General features: G+C 42.6%; 1 protein-coding gene across 1 annotated transcript in view; it reads left to right on the top strand.

Annotated features, from left to right (window-relative positions):
• Positions 1–8,568: 8,568 nt before the first annotated feature.
• Positions 8,569–22,071, top strand: part of RAB8B (RAB8B, member RAS oncogene family) — a 70,126-nt gene continuing 56,623 nt past the window's right edge. Inside the window, exon 1 of the mRNA XM_019968719.2 lies at positions 8,569–8,774. Within this exon, the coding sequence (XP_019824278.2) occupies positions 8,651–8,774 (124 nt within the window). The 5' untranslated portion in view covers positions 8,569–8,650. The remainder of the gene's footprint in view (positions 8,775–22,071) is intronic.

The raw sequence follows: 22,071 nt of genomic DNA, 5'->3' as shown, positions 1-22,071 counted from the left end.
CTTTGGAAACATTAGAATAAATGATCTCTTAAACACACTGATTTTATAGCAATTTAAAGCAGAAAATAGCCTTAGAAATCAGAGGTCCTATGAGTTTAGGATCTCATAGCAAGTCAGTGGCCAAATAAGGTCCCTTTCATTTGCCAGTTTTTCACATTCTATATGCTAAAAACCACAGTGAATGAAATTTTACTGTGAGAAGGATTAGAAAAAGGATCAGTCATTGAAATCTACAAGTAACCTGGAAGCTCCAGGGTTTCCAGTTTGGTTAAACTCTGTTGTTTGAAGTTACTCTTGATTAAACAAAACTAATGGTGTACATCCATAGGCCAGTGGAGATACTACTGAGCAGACAATTATCACAATTCAAGAAGCTAATGAGAACGGGAGAGGGAGAAGCAAGTGGCACTGAGTCCAAAGTCAAGGTCATTAGCTCCTGGGTGACTAAGAGTAAATTACCTTTTTTGATATTGAGTTCAAGATCCTTGAATTTTTTTTTTTTTAAGTATTGAGTCATATATTCCTTTGGTGTCAGGACTAAGAGAACTGATGTTTCTATACTGACCTCAGTGTCCAGTGCTCTGGATAGTGTCTCCTTAATGCCAACTTTAAAAAGCCTCACACATCACTTCACAATGGTCTTTGACTCTACTTAAAAGGACAAAGATAATTTTAGGCTTCAATTTCTTTTCATGCCATTTGCTTGAAAAAGAGTCCTTTGAGTTGGTGGCTAAGTAAACAACAGTATTCTTGAAGCAATGACTTGGCTGTCCCACAGTCCCAGCTATAGTATAGCCTAACTCCAAAGTAATTAAAGAACCAAGTGATTTGCATTCTTTTTTCTACAGAACTACTCTTGAGTAGCAGATGGCAAACACAAATGTTTTGCTCTAGAGACATATGGAAACCTCTCTGTTCTGTAAAACCCTCAATGAATATTAAACGCCAAGTGATGCCATTCATTGCAGAAATAAAATGTGATAATCCCCCAAACAGGCCTAATTAGGCCATATAGCTACTTGAGTTCCAGAAAGTAATAGGGGGGGAAATTACTATGTGATTGGGATTTCATTAGCAGTTCTTCTTAATCTGAATATTCATCCTGGTCCAAAAGAATCACCTACCTAGCCTTATTTCTCAGCATTCTATTAGCTTGTCACCATAATTTATAATTGTAAATCTTAAAAATGAGCCATCAAAGAGATCTGCTTGATTCCATATTAATTCTTCAGTTCTTCCTTAACACAAAGAACAATGAATTTCAAGAGAGACAGGGTGTTTTATCATAGGTTTGGGAGTATTCATAGCTCCCTAACTAATTCCACTTATAAGCCCTTGCTGCTGTTAAATTAGGGTGGCAGGGAAAAGTCTGTGTAAGGTTATTCAGGAAATGATTATCAATATTAAGTAGGAATTTGAGGCAGTAATCTTATTGAATATGGCTCAAAATACAAAACAGAATTTCATTCTCTTCATCCTGCAGGTTGACAACTAAATAAATTGTTGGCAACCCAGTAACTTGTTGCCATCACAGAAAGGACTGATACTCTGCGCTCCTTGGAAAGAGAGAAGTACCGATGACTGAGTCATAGGGTGGACTGAGAGCTCTTTAGAATAAGGAACTAGGTGTCTTGGGCTCCTTTCCCAACACCACACTCTGCCTGGCCTCCAAGAGACTGCTAGGCCTGTCGATAAATCTCAAATTCACTACGGTGTTTGGTTGGCCTTGGAGACCAAAGTCTGTAAACCAGAACCCCTAGGGCAGATCTTAGGACATGTGTTAGGAGCTTGGGTTCATGAGTCAAAGGATTTTATGGACAGAGAGGGATTCTCTAGTCCAGCCTTCTTCATTTTACAAAGAGTAAACTGAGGCACAGAAGAGTTGTTGTCCTTAAGGTCATAGAACTTGTTAGTGGCGGAACTAGGAAGAGAACCCCAGTCACCTGATGCTTTGTCCAATTCTCCCTCCATTACAAACTCAGGACAGGCTTGTCAGGGTCTGACAGAGAATTTAGAAAGTTCAAGGCTCCCAAAGTGCTTAGCCTTAGCCGGTTGCTTAAGTGGGATAGAATAGGTAGCAGGTGTCTAAATGCCTATGTTAATTCTGACTTTAGGCACCCATCCCCTCCTCACGGAAACACTGTTTCTTTCTTGCCTCTTTTTTCCAGTTCAACATCAATCCATCTGTTTAAGAGAATGACAAGTCAGAATTTTCCTGGATTCAGCCCCCTGACCTCCAGAAATTCCAATATAACCAAACATGATATAAATACCTATATGCATTGGACACTGAAACAAGTATTAGTTTTCATTGGTTGTTTCTACAGCCTTGTTGCCTCCTGTCTTCTCTATTTCTAACAGAACCTTGTGATCTAGGGTAAGTCTGACCCCATACTCAGCTTGAATCACTTAAGCCAGTTGGCATACGCCATTCTCTTGGACCCTAGGATCAGTTCACAAAAGAGTAGTCAGGGCCTATGGAGCTGAATTCCAGGTTATTTGAATTCCTGAGAAAGAAGATTCTTTACCTTCTGCTGTCTTTGAATCAAAGAGTCCCAGGAGTTTCAGGAAAACATTTTACAAAAACATGGGGTTGGCCTGTTGAATTAAGTGTTACTTTGCGGAGAAGGCAACAGCACCCCACTCCAGTACTCTTGCCTGGAAAATCCCATGGACAGAGGAGCCTGGTAGGCTGCAGTCCATGGGGTCGCTGAGAGTCGGACACGACTGAGGGATTTCCCTTTCACTTTCCACTTTCATGCATTGGAGAAGGAAATGGCAGCCCACTCCAGTGTTCTTGCCTGGAGAATCCCAGGGATGGAGGAGCCTGATGGGCTGCCATCTATGGGGTCGCACAGAGTCGGACATGACTGACGTGACTTAGCAGTTGAGGAAGCATTGCTAAGAAACCAAGAGAGAGAAACCAGGTCCCAGGCATGTCATCTGATCTACTGGATTACTCACCTGTCACTCCTTGTAGATCTGATTATTTTAGTATGTGTTAAGTAAATTTTTTGGTTTTGTTTTGCTTTTTAGGGGTTGTTTTTGGCTGCACCACATAGCACACCAAACTTCCTCTACCAGGGATTAAACCTGGGCCTCCAGCAGTGGAAGTATGGAGTCTTAACCACTGGACTGCTGGGGGAAGTCCAAGTAAATATCTTTATTATTTAAGTCATTCAGTGTTCTATTATTTACTGCCATATGTATCTCAGTATCTGTTATGATGCTGATTATGAGTTTCAGCACATCTTGACTTCACCATTAGATCAAAGTCCAGTTTAGAGTTGGTTCCAAAAGGCATTATTGAATCATTCATTTAAACAAGAAACTCTACCCAAAACGCAGAGTACTTACTGTGTATGTACCTTACTTGACAAAAAATACTACATAGCAATGCCTAGGCTAATGAAAACTTTTCTATTAGAAAAGAAACAATATAAGCTGTATCAGAATAGATTTCTTCCAATCCACCTTATAGTGGAGTAAATTTCATGTAGTCATTTTTCAGCATTATCATGTCATTTTTATTTAACTTTTACATTCAGTGGTGATATGTAAAATACTTAACAATGTTTGGCATGAGCACTTGACCAATCAGATTGAATGTCTAAACAATCAGAATTAAAGCCAACCTGATCCATCAGAATAAATGAAGTGTGTGTCAACCAGATATCTGCCTCCCATTCATCACTGAACTTGTGGGATCTCCCTTCAATTACCTGGGAAGCAAACTAAGGGCAGGGGCCACATGATAGATACCTCTGACTCCTCCAGGTAGGCCTTGCTGAGCTGGTTTCATAGTGTGAGCTTAATGACTATTTCTTTAAGTGGACATGATTCAACCAGTGATTGCTCAGGAAACATCAGTGGGTGGAAAGAGTACAGTGTGTCCCTCTCTGATGAAGATAATTATAGAATTATCCCACTGGATTATCACTAAATAAACAGAATGTTTTGAGATGACACACAGTGGATAAGAGAAATTGATATTTTTGAGGAGTTATCATTCAATATGATCTTGACAACCTAGAGAAATAATACATAATCACAACTATTTTTAAATACAACAATAAATATTATTCTTACAGAATGAATAACATACAAATACAAGGTAGAGGACAACCAGAAAGGTATTGGTGAAGCTAAAAATACCTAGGGCTTAGTATAAACTGAAGGTGTCCCAAATGTTTTTAAAAAATACCTAGACTGGGGACTTTCTTTCCTGGTGGTCCAGTAATTAAGACTCCACGCTTCCACTTCAGGGGGTGCAGTTTCTATCTCTGGTCAGGGAACTAAGATCCCATATGCCACGTAGCATGGCCCCCGCCAACAAAAATGTAGACGGCTGGCATGATAGTCAGATGTTCATTCATTCATTCAACAACTGAGTACCTACTAGGCATGCTGGGGACACAGTGAAAAATAAGCAATGTCCCTTTCCTCAAAAGGCTCAACTTTTAAGGGAGAAGACAAAGAAGTTCACAAACTGTTAGATAACAGAGAGAGAACTTATTCGATGGCTGAGTCATCAGTCAGTGAAAATAATCACCATGAAGGACATCTTTGTAGCCCACCGGGACAGCTGTGCTCAATTGGCAGAGGACCAGAATCCATGGGGGGCTGGATAGAAGCATCAGCAGGCTAAGTGCAGGCAGAGGAGCAGAGGTTTCTTTGTCCCAAATTTTTTAGGACCATATAAGCACTTGGATTTTTGTAGGATAAAATTAAGAGGAGGAAGAATCCCAGTAATATTTGGTACCAGTTTTGTCAGTCCTTGAGAAGTAGGGATCTCAGCCAAGTTTAATTTCACTTAAGCAGTTACGAAAGGTGACATTTCTTGCATTTAGGTGTCATGGAACAATTTTAAACTAGTTAAAGGATGCTTGAATTAATTTGAAAATTTGCCTAGAGAACACACAGATCCTCAAGAATGTGTTTGTAGATTCTTTTTAAAAATATTTGTTTATTAATTATTATTATTATTGGCTGTGCTGGGTCTTCGTTGCTGCGTGGGCTTTCTCTAGTTGCGGAGAGCGGGGGCTACTCTCTAGCTGCCGTGTGGGGGCTTCTGACTGTGGTGGCTTCTCTTGTGGAGCGTGGGCTTCAGTAGTTGCTACACTTGGGCTCCACAGTTGTGGCACTAGGCTTAGTTGCCCTGTGGCATGTGGAATGTTCCCGACCAGGGACTGAACCCATGTCCCCTGCATTGGCAGGCATATTCCTAACCACTGGACATCAGGGAAGCCCCTGTTCATGGATTCTTGAGGGTTAAAGACCCCCAAGATGAATAAACTAGTGTAAGAAGTGAAGAATGGCTCTTGGAATTGTGCAACGTGGCAGTCCTGCTTGCTACCATAAGGAAAGCCAGACTGAGGACAAAGTAAACAGAGGAGAGCAGCAACAAGAGAACAGAGGAAGATGGACTATTGCTCTGATCAACTAGCCTGAAACTCACACAGACCTCCTACCAGAGAGACCTCCTTCCAGCATCATCACCCCACCTCATTAGAAAATTCACGAGGAAGAACTCAGTTTAACCCAGCCTGGCCATATGCCCATCTCTGTGGCTGAAGGAGTAAAGTACCATGATTCACAGCCACCAGTGGGGGAGGAGCAGCTTCCCAAAAGCAAGAAGAAAAAGAGTGCTGGCCTGACAAAAACCACAGAGGGTAAACTCCTTGGACAGCTAGATTTCTGTAAGTCAAGCTGCCATGTAATATCAACCTTATCAAAAGCTTCAGTAAACATGTACAGAATCAATTTGAAAGTGCTGATCTGCCTGGTGTTCTGCAGTGACGTAGCATTTTACATTACCGGGCAACTGGCAAAAAAAAAAATGTATTGATGTGGTTTTCTTAGAACATAGCAACGTGCCACTTAGAGAAAGAAAAAGTGGCAGCCAGCAACCTGTCACCTGTGGAACCTTCAGCTCTACGAATACACTTCTTGTCCAGTCTTTTAAGCAAAGTGCCTTGATTCAGTAGTAGTTGCTATCATCCAAATCTGATCTCTAAGTAACATGGTATTATACAAAATATGAAAATGCATAATTCAAAAAATGAAAAAAATTGGATACTTGTTGAAGTAGTGTCATATATCAGAATGCTTGCATGGTTCAACAGTGGTGCATAAACTTACCAGCTAGAAAGTCCCAACGTTATACACACTTGCTGATAGAGAAAAACCAAGGAAGTGAAAACAAGACAAAAAAATTAACAAAATTCCCCTAAGGAAACTTAGGGACTTTAGAATTCCTAACTCTAGCTTCTCTTATGAATTTAAGTTCTTTGCCACATCATTGTGTTCTTATTCATACACAGAGAGAATGCCAACAGTTGCATGCAGGTAGTGGAACTAAAAGTTATTTTAATCAGTACACATTTTATAAAAGAAAGAGGATTCCAGTGGTCTTAAAGATTTCCCTGTTCTTTTCCAGAATGAATAGGAAGGTATAGAACTAAACTGTCCATATTTGTTCAGCACGGTGCTGTGCTACGCTGTCCTGTGGCTTCAGTCATGTCCAACCCTTTGTGAACCCATGGACTATAGCCCGCCAGGCTCCTCTGTCCATGGGATTCTCCAGGTAAGAATACTGGAGTGGGTTGCCATGCCCTCCTCCAGGGCATCTTCGCAACCCATTGGTCAAACCTGTGTCTCTTATGTCGCCTGTGTTAGCAGGTGGGTTTTTTACCACTAGTGCCACCTGGGAAGTCCTGTTCAGCCCTGGCTGAGGCCCAGTTCACAGGACTTGCCCAAGCGCTCTGACTGGGGCAGGGAGGCTCAGCCTGTGCCAGAGGGCATTATCTGTCCTCATTAGGGGATATAAACTGTGACTTTGACCTTCTTAGATCTGTTCCCATCAAGTGGACTCTAGAAATTAGACATTAGATTAGCAACAAGCCTCTGGCTATTGTATGATTAATAAGTGTGTCAATGACACATTTCATTGTTTTTTCCACATAGCAGGTGAAAGTAGTTACTAGGGCCAATTGAATTTGCTACTCTTTCTTAACTCACAAGATTAAGAATGTAATATCGTTGGCATTGAATATGAAGTCACAAGGCACTCAAGACGTGTTTTAGAAAAACCTGCTGTCGTCTTCAACCAACTGTCCAAGTTTTCCCCTTAGTCTACTAAAGGCTGAGTGCATTAGTTCCCTTAATAACCTTCAACCTCCCAGAAAGGTGTTTCTTTAGAGCGAAGAACCATAGACAGTCGTTCTCAAATATTTTGGCCTCAGGATCCTTTTATCCTCTTAAAAATTATTGAGGCCTCTAAAGAGCTTTTGTTCATATTTGACATATTAGAAATTAGAAGATAAAAGAGATGAGAGACAGAGACACCCCTAGTGGATACAGCTTTTGGTCCCAGACCTCCTTAGCTATTCACTTGCCCTTGTGATTTACCTGAGTCGTTAAATCCCCTTCACTGGCTGGGGCTCTGCCCCTAGCTACCAAAAGAGGCCTTAACAATACATCCATGAAACAATTAAATAATAGTCTAAGACAATAAATGACGGATTGGGTATAACAGAATGTTCCTTCTCCCCTATTTGTTATCCATTAAAATGAGAGCCTACAAAGGGCTGAAGAAGGTAACCATCAATACTAACATTGCCACATTGCCTTAAGGATTTCAAAGTAGGTTCACATTCAGTATCTCACTTAATTTTCCTACAATCCTATGAAACACTTGTTTTATACCCATTTTACAGATGAGAAAACTGAGGTGCAGAAAGCCTATGTGCTGTTAAGCAGCTGAGCCAAGACAAAATCCAAATCTTACCCTCCAGATTCCCACCGTCAGTTTCTGCCTCGAATGAATGCTTGCAGTTTTATCAGGCACATGCCTGACGTACAAGCCTCACAGATTTCAATTCCCAGATTCTTTTTGTCCATCCTCCTGCAGGAAGAGGGGAGCAGTCTGCACAGTAGATCCTTTAAAATACCCACTGTATTTAGCTCTGCTCTGGAGGTTTGAAGAAGAGAATAGGAGTGGATTCAAGTGAGAAAGGCAGTCATTCTTTTTGAGCTCGGTAATTGAGGGGTTGAGGGAGGGGAGGGGGCTTAGACGTAGTGCTGGACAGGAACTGCAGGAGAAGCAAGATAAGGCACTCTGCAAATAATCCACAGGCAGCGCCACGGCAGCATGAAGGAAAGAAAGCATCTCAGCTCCGGGGCGCGGTGGAAGAGATGCGGGAACTGCGGACTCAGCCTTCAAGGTCCTGCATTTGAAAGGCGTCCGCACACAAAGAAACGATGAAATTAAGTTCCGGTGGCGCAACACGCAGAGTTGGAAGCCCGGCCTCCCAGCTAGCTCTAGAGGAAACGCCTAATGCCGGGTCACCCAGCTTAGAGAGGATCCTCTTTTATCCTCTGGGGCCGCGGGGACAGCCCGCCCAAGGCACGCCCGAAGCGCCTCACAAGAACTACAAGTCCCATAAAACACTGGGACGCCGGCTGTGATTACGAAACCCCCGTGGATTGGCCACGCGGGGCGGGGCGCGCAGGCCTTCTCCGGGGAAGGGGGCGGGGGAAGGGGCGGGGCGAGCGGCGGCTCGGCGGGCACGCCCCCTCGCCCGCGGCCCCCTCCCCGCCTCTCTCAGCCGCTCTTCTGGCTCCCCGGTCAGAGGGCCGGAGCGAGAAGATGGCGAAGACGTATGATTATCTGTTTAAGCTGCTGCTGATCGGCGACTCTGGGGTGGGCAAGACCTGCCTGCTATTTCGCTTTTCCGAAGACGCCTTCAACACCACCTTCATCTCCACCATCGGTGAGGGAGGGGCTGCGGCCGCGGACTGGGAGTGAGAAATGGGGGGCGGGTGCGAGGGGGCCGGGAGAGAGCGGTGGGAGGACTTGGGAGCCTCAGTGAGGGGACCCCGAGGACAGCTGGGCGGCGAGGGCAGTGGGAGAGGGTGAAGGCGTGAGAGAGAGAGGCGATGAGGACGTGGGGCTGAGAGGGTTGAAAGGAGGAACTTGGGGGCAAAGGAAGAGGAGGAGGAACCAGAAGAACAAGGACTAGGGGTATTGGGGGAAATGAGAGGGTTGGGGGTGTGACAGGGAGGGGATCTTAGAGAGACAGAGTGGGGGGACACAGGAAAGCTCATAGAGAAAGAGAAGGGGATAGTGAGTGTGAAATGGATTAAAAGAGGAAGGAAATGGAAGGGGGAAACGAAGGGTTGGGGGAGTGGGAATGGAAGGTTCGGGGAGTAAAGGGACCGAGGACCCAAGGGACAAGGTAGAGTAGAACCCAGGAATCCGAAAGGAATTCGGAGGAAAGAGTGATTGAGAGTTGAGGGATGAGAGGGACACTGGCTGCAAGGAGTCTGGTCAGAGATACTATGAGGAAATCGTAGGAAAAGGTAGATGAGTTAAGGGGACTCAAGAACGAAATGAGGATACTCGGAAAAAGTAAAGGAGAGCTGGGTGTGAAATAGAAAGGAAAAGCAAAATATACAGTAAAGAGGTGGGGCATAGAAGAGAGAAGATGGTAAAGGGAGAGAAATAGAAAGTAGAACTTTCTCTAGTTACTGGGAGTACTGGTTACCATTTCTCTTTCTTTACTCCCTCTGGATCAAGTGCAGGAGAAAGAGCAAAAAGTGACTAATAATGAGATACTGTCTATGGACCATTAAATTGTTCTGGGAGTGTTAATGGGTGTTGGGAGGGTTGGTGACTTTTGGAATGATATGATCAGGAAAATATGGTTTACTATCTCCTGCAAAGCAGCACATCTCAGTTTTTAAAATTCTTACCCTTGAAGGTTTAGTAATTCTCAGCTGGGAAATTGATCTTACATTCTACCTGCCTTTCTGTGTATTTTCCTTTTGGTTTTATTACTTGCTAAACGAATCAGAACATGCAGTGTACCCCCCAGTTACTTTCAATTGATTCTGATTTTTCTGGTCTTGGCTGGGAGCTGTCCTTCCTAGTTTTGGAGGACTCTGTTCAGGTAACAAGATCTCAGACTTAACCTAAACTGAAGAAGAGCAAATCAGAGCTGGTTTTAAGCTGCCTGTACAAGTGACCTTAACATCATAGCTGGAGTTAATTAAGCACCTTAACAATCTTAGCTGTTGGTTGTCTGGGTGATGTTGTGACTTCTCACCTAAGCATCTTTCAAATGGTTCTTATAGCATATTTCACCATGAATTGCTGGGATTATTAGGGGGGCTAGTGCTATGGTAATGAGTTATGTTTTAAGGATAATTTATCATTTATAAAAGAAGAGTATTGGGGTATAGAGCACTGTTCGGTGAAGCACTGGGAAAAGCTATGGTTTGTTTGTTCTGGCGTCTTTCATATGGATTGAATGGTCTGAAACCTCCTGGGTGTTAATGATGTCTGGGTCTAGGGAAGTTTGAGTTGCAAGTTCTTGGCAGTCATTCGTGAGTGGGACTTTTTCTTTTCTGAGGAAGCAGATTTTAAATGTCATGTCTCAAGTGTGTTCTTAAGAGATTTGATGGGAGCTGTTGTAGCCACCAAAAGGTGTTAATTTTTGATGCTGGTACTCATGTCAAAACCCCAAATCACCGTTTTTCATTGTTGAGTGCACACTGAAGTCCAGAAGGTAAAGGACAGTCTCTAACAAGTCAAGCGGGTCGCCTTTTGTCCATTCTATGAGTGAACCTCCCAGAAGCATTCTCCTGCATCGAAAGTGACTAAATCTCACTGAGGCTGTTTCTGTTAAACTCCTTAAATGACTTTTGCTTGTTTGTAACAGTTTTGTTAGTTTCCTCTTTTTTTAGTCTTATTTTTTGTCCTACTTTTTCTGTGAGAGTGTCTGCTTCCTTTTACAATAGTAGCTTTGAAAAATTACTTTTTATTCTGAGGGAGTACAATCTTTCTTGTGTGAATTTTTTTTTTTTAAATGATTGAAATTCTGTTTTGTGGAGGGTTGCAGGAAAGTGAGCATCCTGAAAAAGTTTAGACCTGGAGGGAAGCAGTAAAGGGGGGGTGAATCTCATGTATGATGTTGGGCTTTGCATTTTCTATGGAGTAGATGTGGTAAAAAGAGGCTCTGAGCTGTGTCTTCAGTTGACATGGAGGAGGGGAAATCCCATGCCTCTTTTTTAGCCCCAAGAGCTCTGACAGGAAGTGGTAGCCAAGAGGCTTCAAACAGCACAAAAAATACGTTACCTGCAACCTAATGCTTTGGAGTTGAAGTTAAGTTAGGAAAATAAGGTGAATGTTAACATCATTCTAGTGAAATGTTCCACACACATTGACCACAAACATAGGCTTGAAGTGTCTGCATCTCTAGCAGAAATATCCATGCCCCCAACCTTCACCCCCGTTTCCAGGTGGTCTGAAGTTGCTGAAGGAAGCGTTGGTGGTCCACCTCCTCCCAGTCACAATTATTTCTTGAGGCATCTCAGCATGGAAGTTTCCAGGGCTTCTCTGACTGGGTTTGGAAAGATTTGCCACATGATTGCTGACAAAATTTGATAAGGTCTACGTCACAGTAAAAATCTATTTCTTAATACCTGGGGTTTGTGTGTGTGTGTTGTGTGTTTCAGGAGTTATATATATATAAATATCTCTTTCTTCCCACGGAATTACATTTACTGTCTTAATTTTGCTTTAATAAAATTTAGGTAGTTTTAGAAAAGGACATCTGCCACCTCTCGACCCTGTTTTGGTAGGGATTCTGCCTTCATGAAAGGAAGGAGACAGTCATTTTCATTACAGATATAGTTGTCTCACAGATAGTTTCTTCTTTCATGTATGTAAAGTTCTGGTATCTTCTCTGATATCCTGGCTCCCCTCATTTCCTTTCTGCTCTTGAGGGTGGTGGAGGGTATACTTCTTTCAACTGACTTGCTGGGAGTCTTCACGTATCAGTCAGATAACTATTAACTATTGAGTAGAGATGTTTTATCCATTTGAAGTTGTAGGTTCAGTGCCTAGAACCAACAACCAACTCTCATTCAATTCAGATATTTAAGAACTGAAAAAGCAATTTTGATTGGCTTCTCAAGCCCCTTACATAATCATTGTTGTTGTTCAGTCTCTAAGTCATGTCGGACCCTTTGTGACCCCATGGATTGCATAATCATTATCAGTGGTTAATTAAATGTATGTAAAATGTATCATGAAGACAACTAAGAAACAGTAATGCAATCTCTCTGAATTATATTTCCTATGGGATGTGGGTACATGTTAATATTGATACGAAGGCAGAGGGACATCTTGGAATGGCCTGTACTGAACCTGGTGCCGGGAGAACAGAGAAGACCCAACTCTGTCTTCTAACAGGACAGTCTCAGCTTCTTCCCTTTACAGTCTCTCCCCTGCCCAGCCCCCCTCTTCCTGTTAGGGTATTTCCTGAGTGGTTATATTATTTAGTATAGTCATAGTTGAACAGCATAAAGAGCCTTAGAAATTATCTACATGATGTCTGTGCCCCAGTTTTATAAATAAGAAAACCAAGCTTAGGTTGATGCTGTCAAGATCATGCAGCTGATCAGATGCTTGTAGAAGCATCTCTAGTGAAACCTCAAACCCAAGTCTGGATTGCTTCTCATAGTTGAGCTGCTGCTGTTTCTGATCAGCATGATCACCGCTGTAAATTCAAATTACCATCTTTTCCAGGGAGGAATTCAATTTTGCACATTTGCTTATATGTGAGGAAAGTTAAAGTGTTACCATTTGGATCAGTTGTATCTCTTCAGGGAAACAGTAAATGCTAATACAACAACTCAGAGTCCTGTAGAAGTTTATATGGGCTAACTCAGCATGTTTTAACTGTCCTTTGCCCTTTTTTTCTATGTCTGTTGTTTCAGGTTAGGGAATCCAAGTGCATCCTGCCATTAAAATTCCTTCCATCTGCAAAGTAACTAATGACATTGACATTGTATTAATAGTGTGCTGGTAATTGGAGCCTAGTCCTATCAGAGCACTTTTAGACAATTTATTCCCTGGCATTTTTTTCTTGGATACACTTTCTCTATGTTTAGGAGTTGGTGGCCTATGGCCCACAGGCCAAATGTAGCCCCCTGCCTGTTTTTGTGCAGTCCACAAGCAAAGAATGGTTTTCACATTTTTAAAGGGTTATTAAAAACTAACACAAAACAAGAAATATGAAGCAGACACCATATGTGTCCCACAAAACTTAAAAATATTTACTAACTGTTCTTTCACAGAGAGTTTGCTGACCCCACGTTACAATTAAATACTGTTTTCAGTTGGTAGCAATTCAAAACTTTTATCAAGACTTATTGACCGAAAAACAAACTTTGTCATATTTACATTTTTATCCAAGATGATATCAGCATTTGGCTGAGCATAATCCAGATATGTAGTACAAGTTGATTTGATTTTCATCATTGTTTTGCTTGATTTCAGCCTCTCAAACAGAAATAATGCAAGGGCCAGGCAACTTCAGGGCTTCCCTGCTGGCTCAGACAGTAAAGAATCTGCCTACAGTGTAGGAGATGTGGGTTTGACCCCTGGGTTGGGAAGATCCTCTGGAAAAGGGAATGGCCTCAGTCCAGTAATCTTGCCTGAAGAATTCCATGGACAGAGGAAGAAGCCTGGCAGGCTTGCAGTCCATGGGGTTGCAAAGAGTCAGACACAACTGAGCGAGGAACACTTTCAGGCAACTTCAAGTTGAACATTTTGTCCGTAAAACCTTAGTTTAATGCCATTGTGTTCTTTCAGAGTGTCAGTAGACTTCCCACCTAAGTGACAGCTTTGAAAATAACACTGTTTCAAGAGTGTAATACCTGAGATTGAAGGGTTAAACTCGTCTCCTCCGTTAGTGTTCTACTGATTGCAAAAAGCCATTCAACAAATTAAGGTAGGAAACTGAGTCTTGGAGACAGACCTGGACATGTCTTAAGAATATGTGTGCTTTAACAAAGAGCTTCGCCAGCTGTTCTGCATGGCAGCAAACCAGGGAGGAGGTTCTCTTGGCAACAGCACCAAAACTGTTTGGATCCTCTGAGAAATGCTGGAGGGAAATAGGTTTGGATATTGCCTAAGTGGAAAATGTCTGGTCTTTGAAGACAGGGAAAAATTTAGCAGTTGATATTTTAATGGAAGCTCATCACTGAATCTGAGAAAAAAATATGGAACCAGAATTGGGAGACCTGGGAGCTGCTGACACGGCCTGAGGCTGACTGGCTCTAGGTCAGGTCTGCCTGCCTGTACACAGGACTGTTCTGGCGATGAGCTCTTGTGTGTGTTAGAATCGCTACATGGGAAAGATGTGCAGAAAAGGGTTTTCACAGTGGCATGAGAAGAGGGTGGGAGTAGGGAATGGGGAACTAGCTGTTAGATGGTAGTGTAGCTATATAATATAGTATGCTATGCTATGCTCCATAGCTTAATATGGAGCTACTGAGATGTAAGTAGCCAGTGAAGTGGCGTGGTCGGTGTTTGGTGTTAGGAAGATTGCACAGTGAATTAAGAGCAATAGGTCTGGAGTCAAATTGGGGTTCATGTCGTGACATCTGCTATTCCTACTTGTCTTATCTTTAGTGAGTTGGTGGTCCTTCTTGGGCCTTAGTTCCTTTATCTGTACTAGAGTATATTACTACTATGCCAACTTTTCACAGATGTTCTGTGTTCCCTAGGGCAAGAATCAAATCTTACTCACTTTTTAAGTCTCTAAGGCCTCTATTAAATGACTGATCAATTGGATGAATGAATGGCTGGATGGATGAATTATAAAGCACTGTGAGCCATACAGCATTGCTTGAATTTTAGTCATTATCTTTCATAGTATTCTAGATAATTAGATGATGTCAGAGATGAGATTAAAAGTGCTTAATTTGAATTCCTAACACTATTTCTCCCTCTATCAAATGCTGTCTTTCTATAATCAGTTTTAAAGGGATATTTTAGACTCTGAAAGATATATCACTTGTCTTTCAGTCTCCATAATAAGCTGTTTTAACACCCTGCTTCCAACCCCCCACTAACATAAATACCAAATAGAAAATGAGTGAAATCACTGGGTTTGCTTTAGAAGAGCCATTTCAGCTTTGTCTTTGCCCATTAGCTGCAAACAATGCAACAGATGCCTGTTAACAGTTTCATGCCCAGTTTTAATTAGCAGATGGAGCTGTGTTTGTGTTTGTGTTCTGCCCAGCACTGGTTTGAGTGACAGCATAGTGAGTGGATTGGAACTGGGTTGGGCCTTTGGGTTGAATAAAGCCAAATGCTATTTTGAAAAAGATGAATATAAACATTTATTACATAGAACTGCTTGTGTATCTCAGTGGAACAGCTTCATGTCTAGAGGAAAACTAATGTTTGCAGTTATGTTTTCTGCTCTTACTATCCTTTAGTAATTACATAATATGGAAAAATACCTTTTTTTGGCTTAAATGAAGGGTTTTGGGGAGTCTTGAAACTGTCACCAAGTGGCTTTCTCTGAAGATTGGTTTCAGTATTTCGGTATAGTAGGTTGAGGACTATGCAGAGCTGGGGTGAAATGGGCTTCAGCCTGAATGCCAGTGCTGAGTTGGTAGCTGCCTCCTGGCATGCTGTGTTGTATAGAGTTTTCAGGTCCTGTCTGAGCTCAGCAAGACCGAAGACTGTGACAAATTCCTGATGTGAGTCGTGGGCAGGGGATGGAGAGTGTGGGTGGCAACTTCCTACACATTTGCTGTCTGTTTCTGCCCCCTCCCCACCTCCGCCACCGTGTTATAAAAGAAGCAGTCCATTGATAGTTTTGCTCTGCCATGTATATTGATAGAGGATGTCCCTGGGCACAGCCTGGCAAACTGTATCCTTGGAACTGATGAGTGTTTTCGGTTTTGTTTTGTTTTTTTCTGGAGTGAATAGGTAGTATTTGCTTTCCAATGTGTCATGGCTAAATTTCAGTATTAAAATATTATCTGTCAGTGATTGCGGGATATATTGTGTCTGGAGATGTGTCCTTTTCCTTTGTTCACTTTTAAATTTTGGATTATTTTTATTTTGCATTGAATTATAAAGAACCTTAAAGGAAATAGGTGCCTGATTGTCTTCAGAGGAAGAAATGTCTGCGCTATTTTTTTTAAGTTACTTAGTTACTCAGGACTTCCTTAGCGAAGCACATAAAGTGATGGCAACAACTCAGAAACAGTTCTTACAGCAGCCCTGTGCCCTGACTGTGACAAAGTATTTTCTTGCTGTCTTAAGCTGTAGCATTCAGCATCAGTTTAATTACGCACTCTGGTGTTTCCCTGTTGCTCAACCTTTGGACATTTTCCACAGAGCTCTCATCTTCCTGGGCCCAGAATTTTAATTCTTGGCTCCCAGGAGGAAGTGTGAAAGCTCTGCACGTCCCCATGCTCGTCAGATTAGGCTTACTGTCACCACGACAGGCTGGGTGACAGGGCTGCTTGCAGTCCCCTAACGGCATTGCAGGACTTCAGAGCACTTGCAGAAGCTCAGTAGGGTATGGAATTCCACCTCATCATGATAAAAACCAACTACAAAGTCTTAACCAATATGTAGCGTTTCACAGCTTTCTGCTGGCAAAGTTGGGAGTGGCATGATTTCCCCACCTCATATTGCAGTTTTGCATATTTGGGGGGAGAACTTGGCTAGTTATTTTAATAACTCATAGATACTTTCCTGATGTATACAATAGGACAGTCTCTAGCATACATGATCAAGTTTTGACATGAAATATAGGGTGATCTACTTAAAAGTTGAATTATAAGAGTTCATTTCTGGGGGACTTCCATGGTGTCCAGTGGCTACGACTTTGCTGTCCCAGTGCAGGGGGCCAGGGTTGAATCCCTGGTCAGGGAACTAGGTCTCACAGGCTGCAGCTACAGGTTCACATGCCCCAGCTGCAGATCCGGCATCTGCAACTAACAAAACACGCAGTACAGCGAAACAAATAAATAAACATTTAAAAAAAAACGTTCATTTCTGGGAATTCCCTGGTTGTCCAGTGGTTAGGACTCCATACTTCCACTGCAGGGGGCACAGGTTTGATCCCTGATTGGGGAACTATTAATAAGATCCCGGCACCCCAAAAAAGTTCATTTCTTGTAACCCTATGCAATATTTTCTTAGCTGGAATAGGTATTGCAAAATATTCTAATCTCATACAAAAAATCCATTACAAAAGAAAAGTGTATACATTGTGAGATGTCAGTGACTGACCCTACTGTAATTTGTTTGTTGCTTATGAATTTGGATGGGTTAGCTGTTTATGGTTTTCAACAAGGAATTTTTTATCGTAAGGTCTCTGAATAACATCTTGAGATGGCATGGAAAACAGTTCTTTATTGAGAGGTAACTATTCCATTTTTGAAATGATTCAGACCACTTTCTCATTTCACTCTCCATTGACACGTCAACCCTATCAGGATTTGGGGCGAGGGGTCTGAATAGGGGAGAGAAGGATGAAAACAGCATTCTACCCTCCTCCTGTATCAGTTTCTTTGGCTACTTGTTCAGCCTCTTTTGCTTTTGTAAATTGGAGTAAATTGTTGGCTGAGAAGTGAGAAACTTCTGCCTAAAATATGGTGACTTTTGACTGCATTACTTTCTTATAGTGTTTAAAACTAAATAATACAAAAATCATGATTTCCCCACTTCACATTGCAATTTTGTATATTTGGGGAGAGAACTTGGCAGTAGTTATTTTAATAATTCATAGATACTTTCCTGATATATACAGTAGAAGGACAGTTTCTAACATACATGAAATATAAGGTGTTCTACTTAAAAGTTGCATTATAAGAGTTCATTTCTGGGGGACTTCCCTGGTGGTCCAGTGGCTACGACTGCTCTCCCAGTGCAGGGGGCCAGGGTTCAATCCCTGGTCAGGGAACTAGGTGCTTGTCTCAGTCATAACCCGTGATGAACAGATGAAGACTTTGTCCACAAGCAAAATCATTTGAGTAAGTACATTTCCTTTGTCTACTTACTATTGTTTTGAAAACTTCCAGTCTTATAGAAGCATGAAAAAGTAATGAAACAAGTGAAATAATTTCTTTTACATCCACAAAATTCCATAACAATGAAATGTAAAAACATATATATATAAATTCAGAGGTGTGTCTCTGTCTTAGCCCTTCAGCCTTCAATTTGGATAAACACCACTGTATTTTATTTTATGTTGGGATCTCATTAATATGATTTACCACATATACAGTGCTCTGAAAAACAATGGTGCATGTTTCCAGTCAGTGGTGGTACAGGTCCTTCCTAAGGACATTAGCCTGGGTCTGTTTTCTCATTGTGAAAGGAAAGTTCAGGCTTCAGGGGTCTTGAGAATCTCTCTGGCTGCAGTGTTCTCTGAGTCTATGAAATCAGGTAGTGTCTGTAAAGAAAAAAGAATATGTCCTTAGTTAATGATTGTGGGGAAGTTGGGTCAGGAAGATCCCCTGGAGAAGGAAATGGCAACCCACTCCAGTATTCTTGCCTAGAAAATTCCATGGATGGAGGAGCCTGGTGGGCTACAGTCCATGGGGCCGCAAAGAGTTGGACACGACTGAGCGACTTCACTTTCTTTCTTTTCTTTTTGCAGGTGGACACTAGTGAGGTTTTGTTGTGTTTTTTTTGCCTTTGTGTTTATTTGTGAAAAGGAGAAGCTGGGGTTGGGAACTGTAGTGATTTATTAGTAGGCTACTAATGTCAGATACCAAGTCATTTTCACAAATTTTACTCGTTCAGTGAGCAGCTTTTTTCAGTCCACAAAATACTGAGAAGAGAAAGAATAGCAAGTGTCCAGGCAGTTTGAACTCAGTGATGAAAAGGGCTTCAAAGGGGTTAATGTAAGATGTCAGGAAAGAGTAGAGGAGAGGGAGAGGAGGGCATCTAGGAGAGAATAATGTGGAGGTTAAGATCAGAACTTCAGGAGGCCTTAGTTGGGTCGAATTTGGAGTGTCAGGAGGAGGGGCTCTCACCTGTAGATGTTGGGGAGACAACCCCTGAAGGAGCTCCTCCTCAATAGATGGGCATGTGGCACGGGTCAACTTGAAGGGTAATCAGAGGGCAGGTTGTGAAGGGACTTTAAACCTGTTCAGGAGTCTGGACTTTATCCTGAGAGCAGTGGGGAGTCATTGGGGATTTTCTACAGGGAGACCAGTGAGGAGATAAGCAGACATCCTTGGTTGCCCGTCCCTCCTTTGGCCCTTTACCATTTACAGAGCACTTTAACTAACATCCCTGTTTAAACTCCTCAGTAATCATGTCCATGGACAGAGATTGTCTTCATGTTCTAGACGAGGAAGGTAAGGTTCTGACAGAGTGACAGACTCTTGATCCATCAGCTAAGTAGGTAGAGGAGCCAAGACTTGAGCCTTGAACTCAGTTCTGAACCACAGTCTGTCCACAACAACCTGCTCCTCTCAGGATGGGTCCTGAAATTTTCCATGGGACTCAGTGCTCTGTCCGGAGAAGGCAATGGCACCCTACTCCAGTACTCTTGACTGGAAAATCCCATGGATGCAGGAGCCCGGCGGGCTGCAGTCCATGGGGTCGCTAAGAGTTGGACACGACTGAGCGACTTCACTTTCACTTTTCACTTTCATGCATTGGAGAAGGAAATGGCAACCCACTCCAGTGTTCTTGCCTGGAGAATCCCAGGGACGGGGGAGCCTGGTGGGCTGCCGTCCATGGGGTCTCACAGAGTCGGACACAACTGAATCGACTTAGCAGCAGCAATGCTCTGTCACTTAGCCTGTAGTAGCGGTCACTTCCACTGGTCTGTAAGAACTGTGTAAACTGACCAGCAAACCCTTGAGAAGTGTGTTGAGTAGAGGGATGAAATCAGCCTCTCCCTGGACAAGGCCCAGTAACAGCTAATGCAAACACGCATCGTGTTGCTTGCTGGCTGTGGAAGGTCAGCAGACTCTGGTTTCAGATTGTCTCCTGGCTTCCCCACCCAGTCCCATAGGAAGCAATCAAATACATACACAGCAGAACCAGGGCAGGAGGAGACAGAGTTTAATTATGAATCCAAGTCTTTTGTGGAAAGGAAACTAATTATATCGAAATCTCAGCATTGCTTCTCCACATGGGGCCAATGGTTTGTTATACTTGTACATTTGTTGTTGGTCTCAGCTAGACTGTAGAGTGCTAGGAACTGCTGCTTTAATTGTGAGCTTCCTTCCTTTGACAAATTAAATTTAAACTTTACGTTAGCCTCTCCTTTCCTTTTTTTCCAGAGTGAAATTGGCTCTGCTCTGGGTTTTGTTTGTAAAGCTGTGTTTGGCAGTTTTCCTCAGATTCACAGTGACATTGTAGACCAGTCTAACACCTGATTTGTTTGCTGACTCTGGGTCTCTAGAACGCTGTTGTTGAGCCAAAAAGCGGAAAGGTCCAAGCAGCAAAGCTAGTTATACAAAGTCCATTTGCTAAAATGCTGCACTTGCCTCATTGGGGAGGGAGCCCCTGGATCCAAACTTAGCATTTGCATTCTTGCTTTAAAGCAGGGCTGGGGGCCTCCTAGAGGTGGGCCATCAGCATCTGAGAGGAAGAAGTGGCAACGTGGCAGTGGCATTCTTTATGTGACTTGGGGCAAGTCAGCAGCCAGCCTCCCAGGCTTCCTTTTTTCTCCATAAGCAAACAGGGAATGTTGTGCTAGATTCACTCTATAGTCCCTTCCAAAACTCTGATCCTAAGTGGTGACGACGAGCTCACTCACCACTTTTATTCACAAAATGGTAAAAACAGATGTGAAAACTGAAGATGACATTGTATAGGTAAAAAAGAACTTGGACTTTTGAGACAGAGACTCAAATTCAAATCCAGACTCTGCTAATTCCTGTTGAGAGCTTTGAGTGAATTATTTAACCATTTTCCTTATTGATAAAGGAAGAGTACTGCAAGAATTTTGTTTTATTTCGAGAACGAAATGCATTGTTGTGTGCATAATACCTTTGGCACGTGGGAGACATAGAAAGGCATGTGTGTGTGACTGTGTGGGTGAACTCAGTCTGAGTTCATTGAAGGTAGGTCCACACAGCTCTGAGAACCTTGGCGATCCATGGGGGTTTCAATGTTACAACACTTGCTTTTAATTAATAAGAGCTAATATTTACTTGGCCACCTCATGCGAAGAGTTGACTCATTGGAAAAGACCCTGATGCTGGGAGGGATTGGGGGCAGGAGGAGAGGGGGACGACAGAGGATGATGAGATGGCTGGATGGCATCACTGATTCAATGGACATGAGTTTGAGTGAACTCTGAGAGTTGGTGATGGACAGGGAGGTCTGGCGTGCTGTGATTCATGGGGTCACAAAGAGTCGGACACGACTGAGCGACTGAACTGAACTGAATATTTACTGAGTATTTACTATATATCAGGTACAGTTTTAAGCATTTTACATGAATTAACATTTTTCATGGGTTGACCCATTTAATTCTCATAACAGCCTCTCAGGTACATTGTTATTATTTCCGTTTTTCCAAATGAGATCATCGAGGCACAGATGTTAAAGAACATCTCAGGGTCACAGAACTCATAAGTGGTAGAACCAACTTGGATTTGAATCCAGGCCGTTTGGCTCCAGAGTCTGTGGTTTTAAGCCCTAAGCCTTTCTGCCCCATCGGTGACTCAGAAATATTAAAAAAGAAAAAGATTAGCTACCCCTGTTGGCTCAGATAGTAAAGAATCTGCCTGCAATGTGGGAGACCCAGGTTCGATCCCTCTGTTGGGAAGATCTCCTGGAGAAGGAAATGGCAACCCACTCCAATATTCTTGCCTGGAGAATCCCCATGGACAGAGGAGCCTGGCGGGCTACAGTCGTGGGGTTGCAAGAGTTGGACACAGCTGAGCGAGTAACACACATAAGGAGTTGATGTGATGCACGATGCGTTGTGGGGCAGCTCCTTACCAGCTGGGTAACATCATTATATCCTTTAAACCTCCTTGGTCCCTGTCTCCTCTTCTGCAGAGAACTATCCTGGAATGGTTTAATGGAGTGTACTGGAGGGAAGCATTTAACACAGGGCTACACATGCAGCCAGGCTTAGTAAATGGTGAGGGTTTGGTTTTTCCCTGGTAACTTAAGAAGCACCTGTTAGAATAAGTTACATAAAAAATATGAATGGGAACATTTTGGTTACTTAATGGGATGTACTTTAAAGTTTAGGACTGTATGCGTTT

This window comes from Bos indicus, chromosome 10 (genome assembly GCF_029378745.1).
Source record: "Bos indicus isolate NIAB-ARS_2022 breed Sahiwal x Tharparkar chromosome 10, NIAB-ARS_B.indTharparkar_mat_pri_1.0, whole genome shotgun sequence".
NCBI classification, from domain to species: Eukaryota; Metazoa; Chordata; class Mammalia; order Artiodactyla; family Bovidae; genus Bos; species Bos indicus.
Note: the sequence above shows the minus strand (reverse complement) of the source record. Positions and strands in the feature narration are given on the sequence as shown.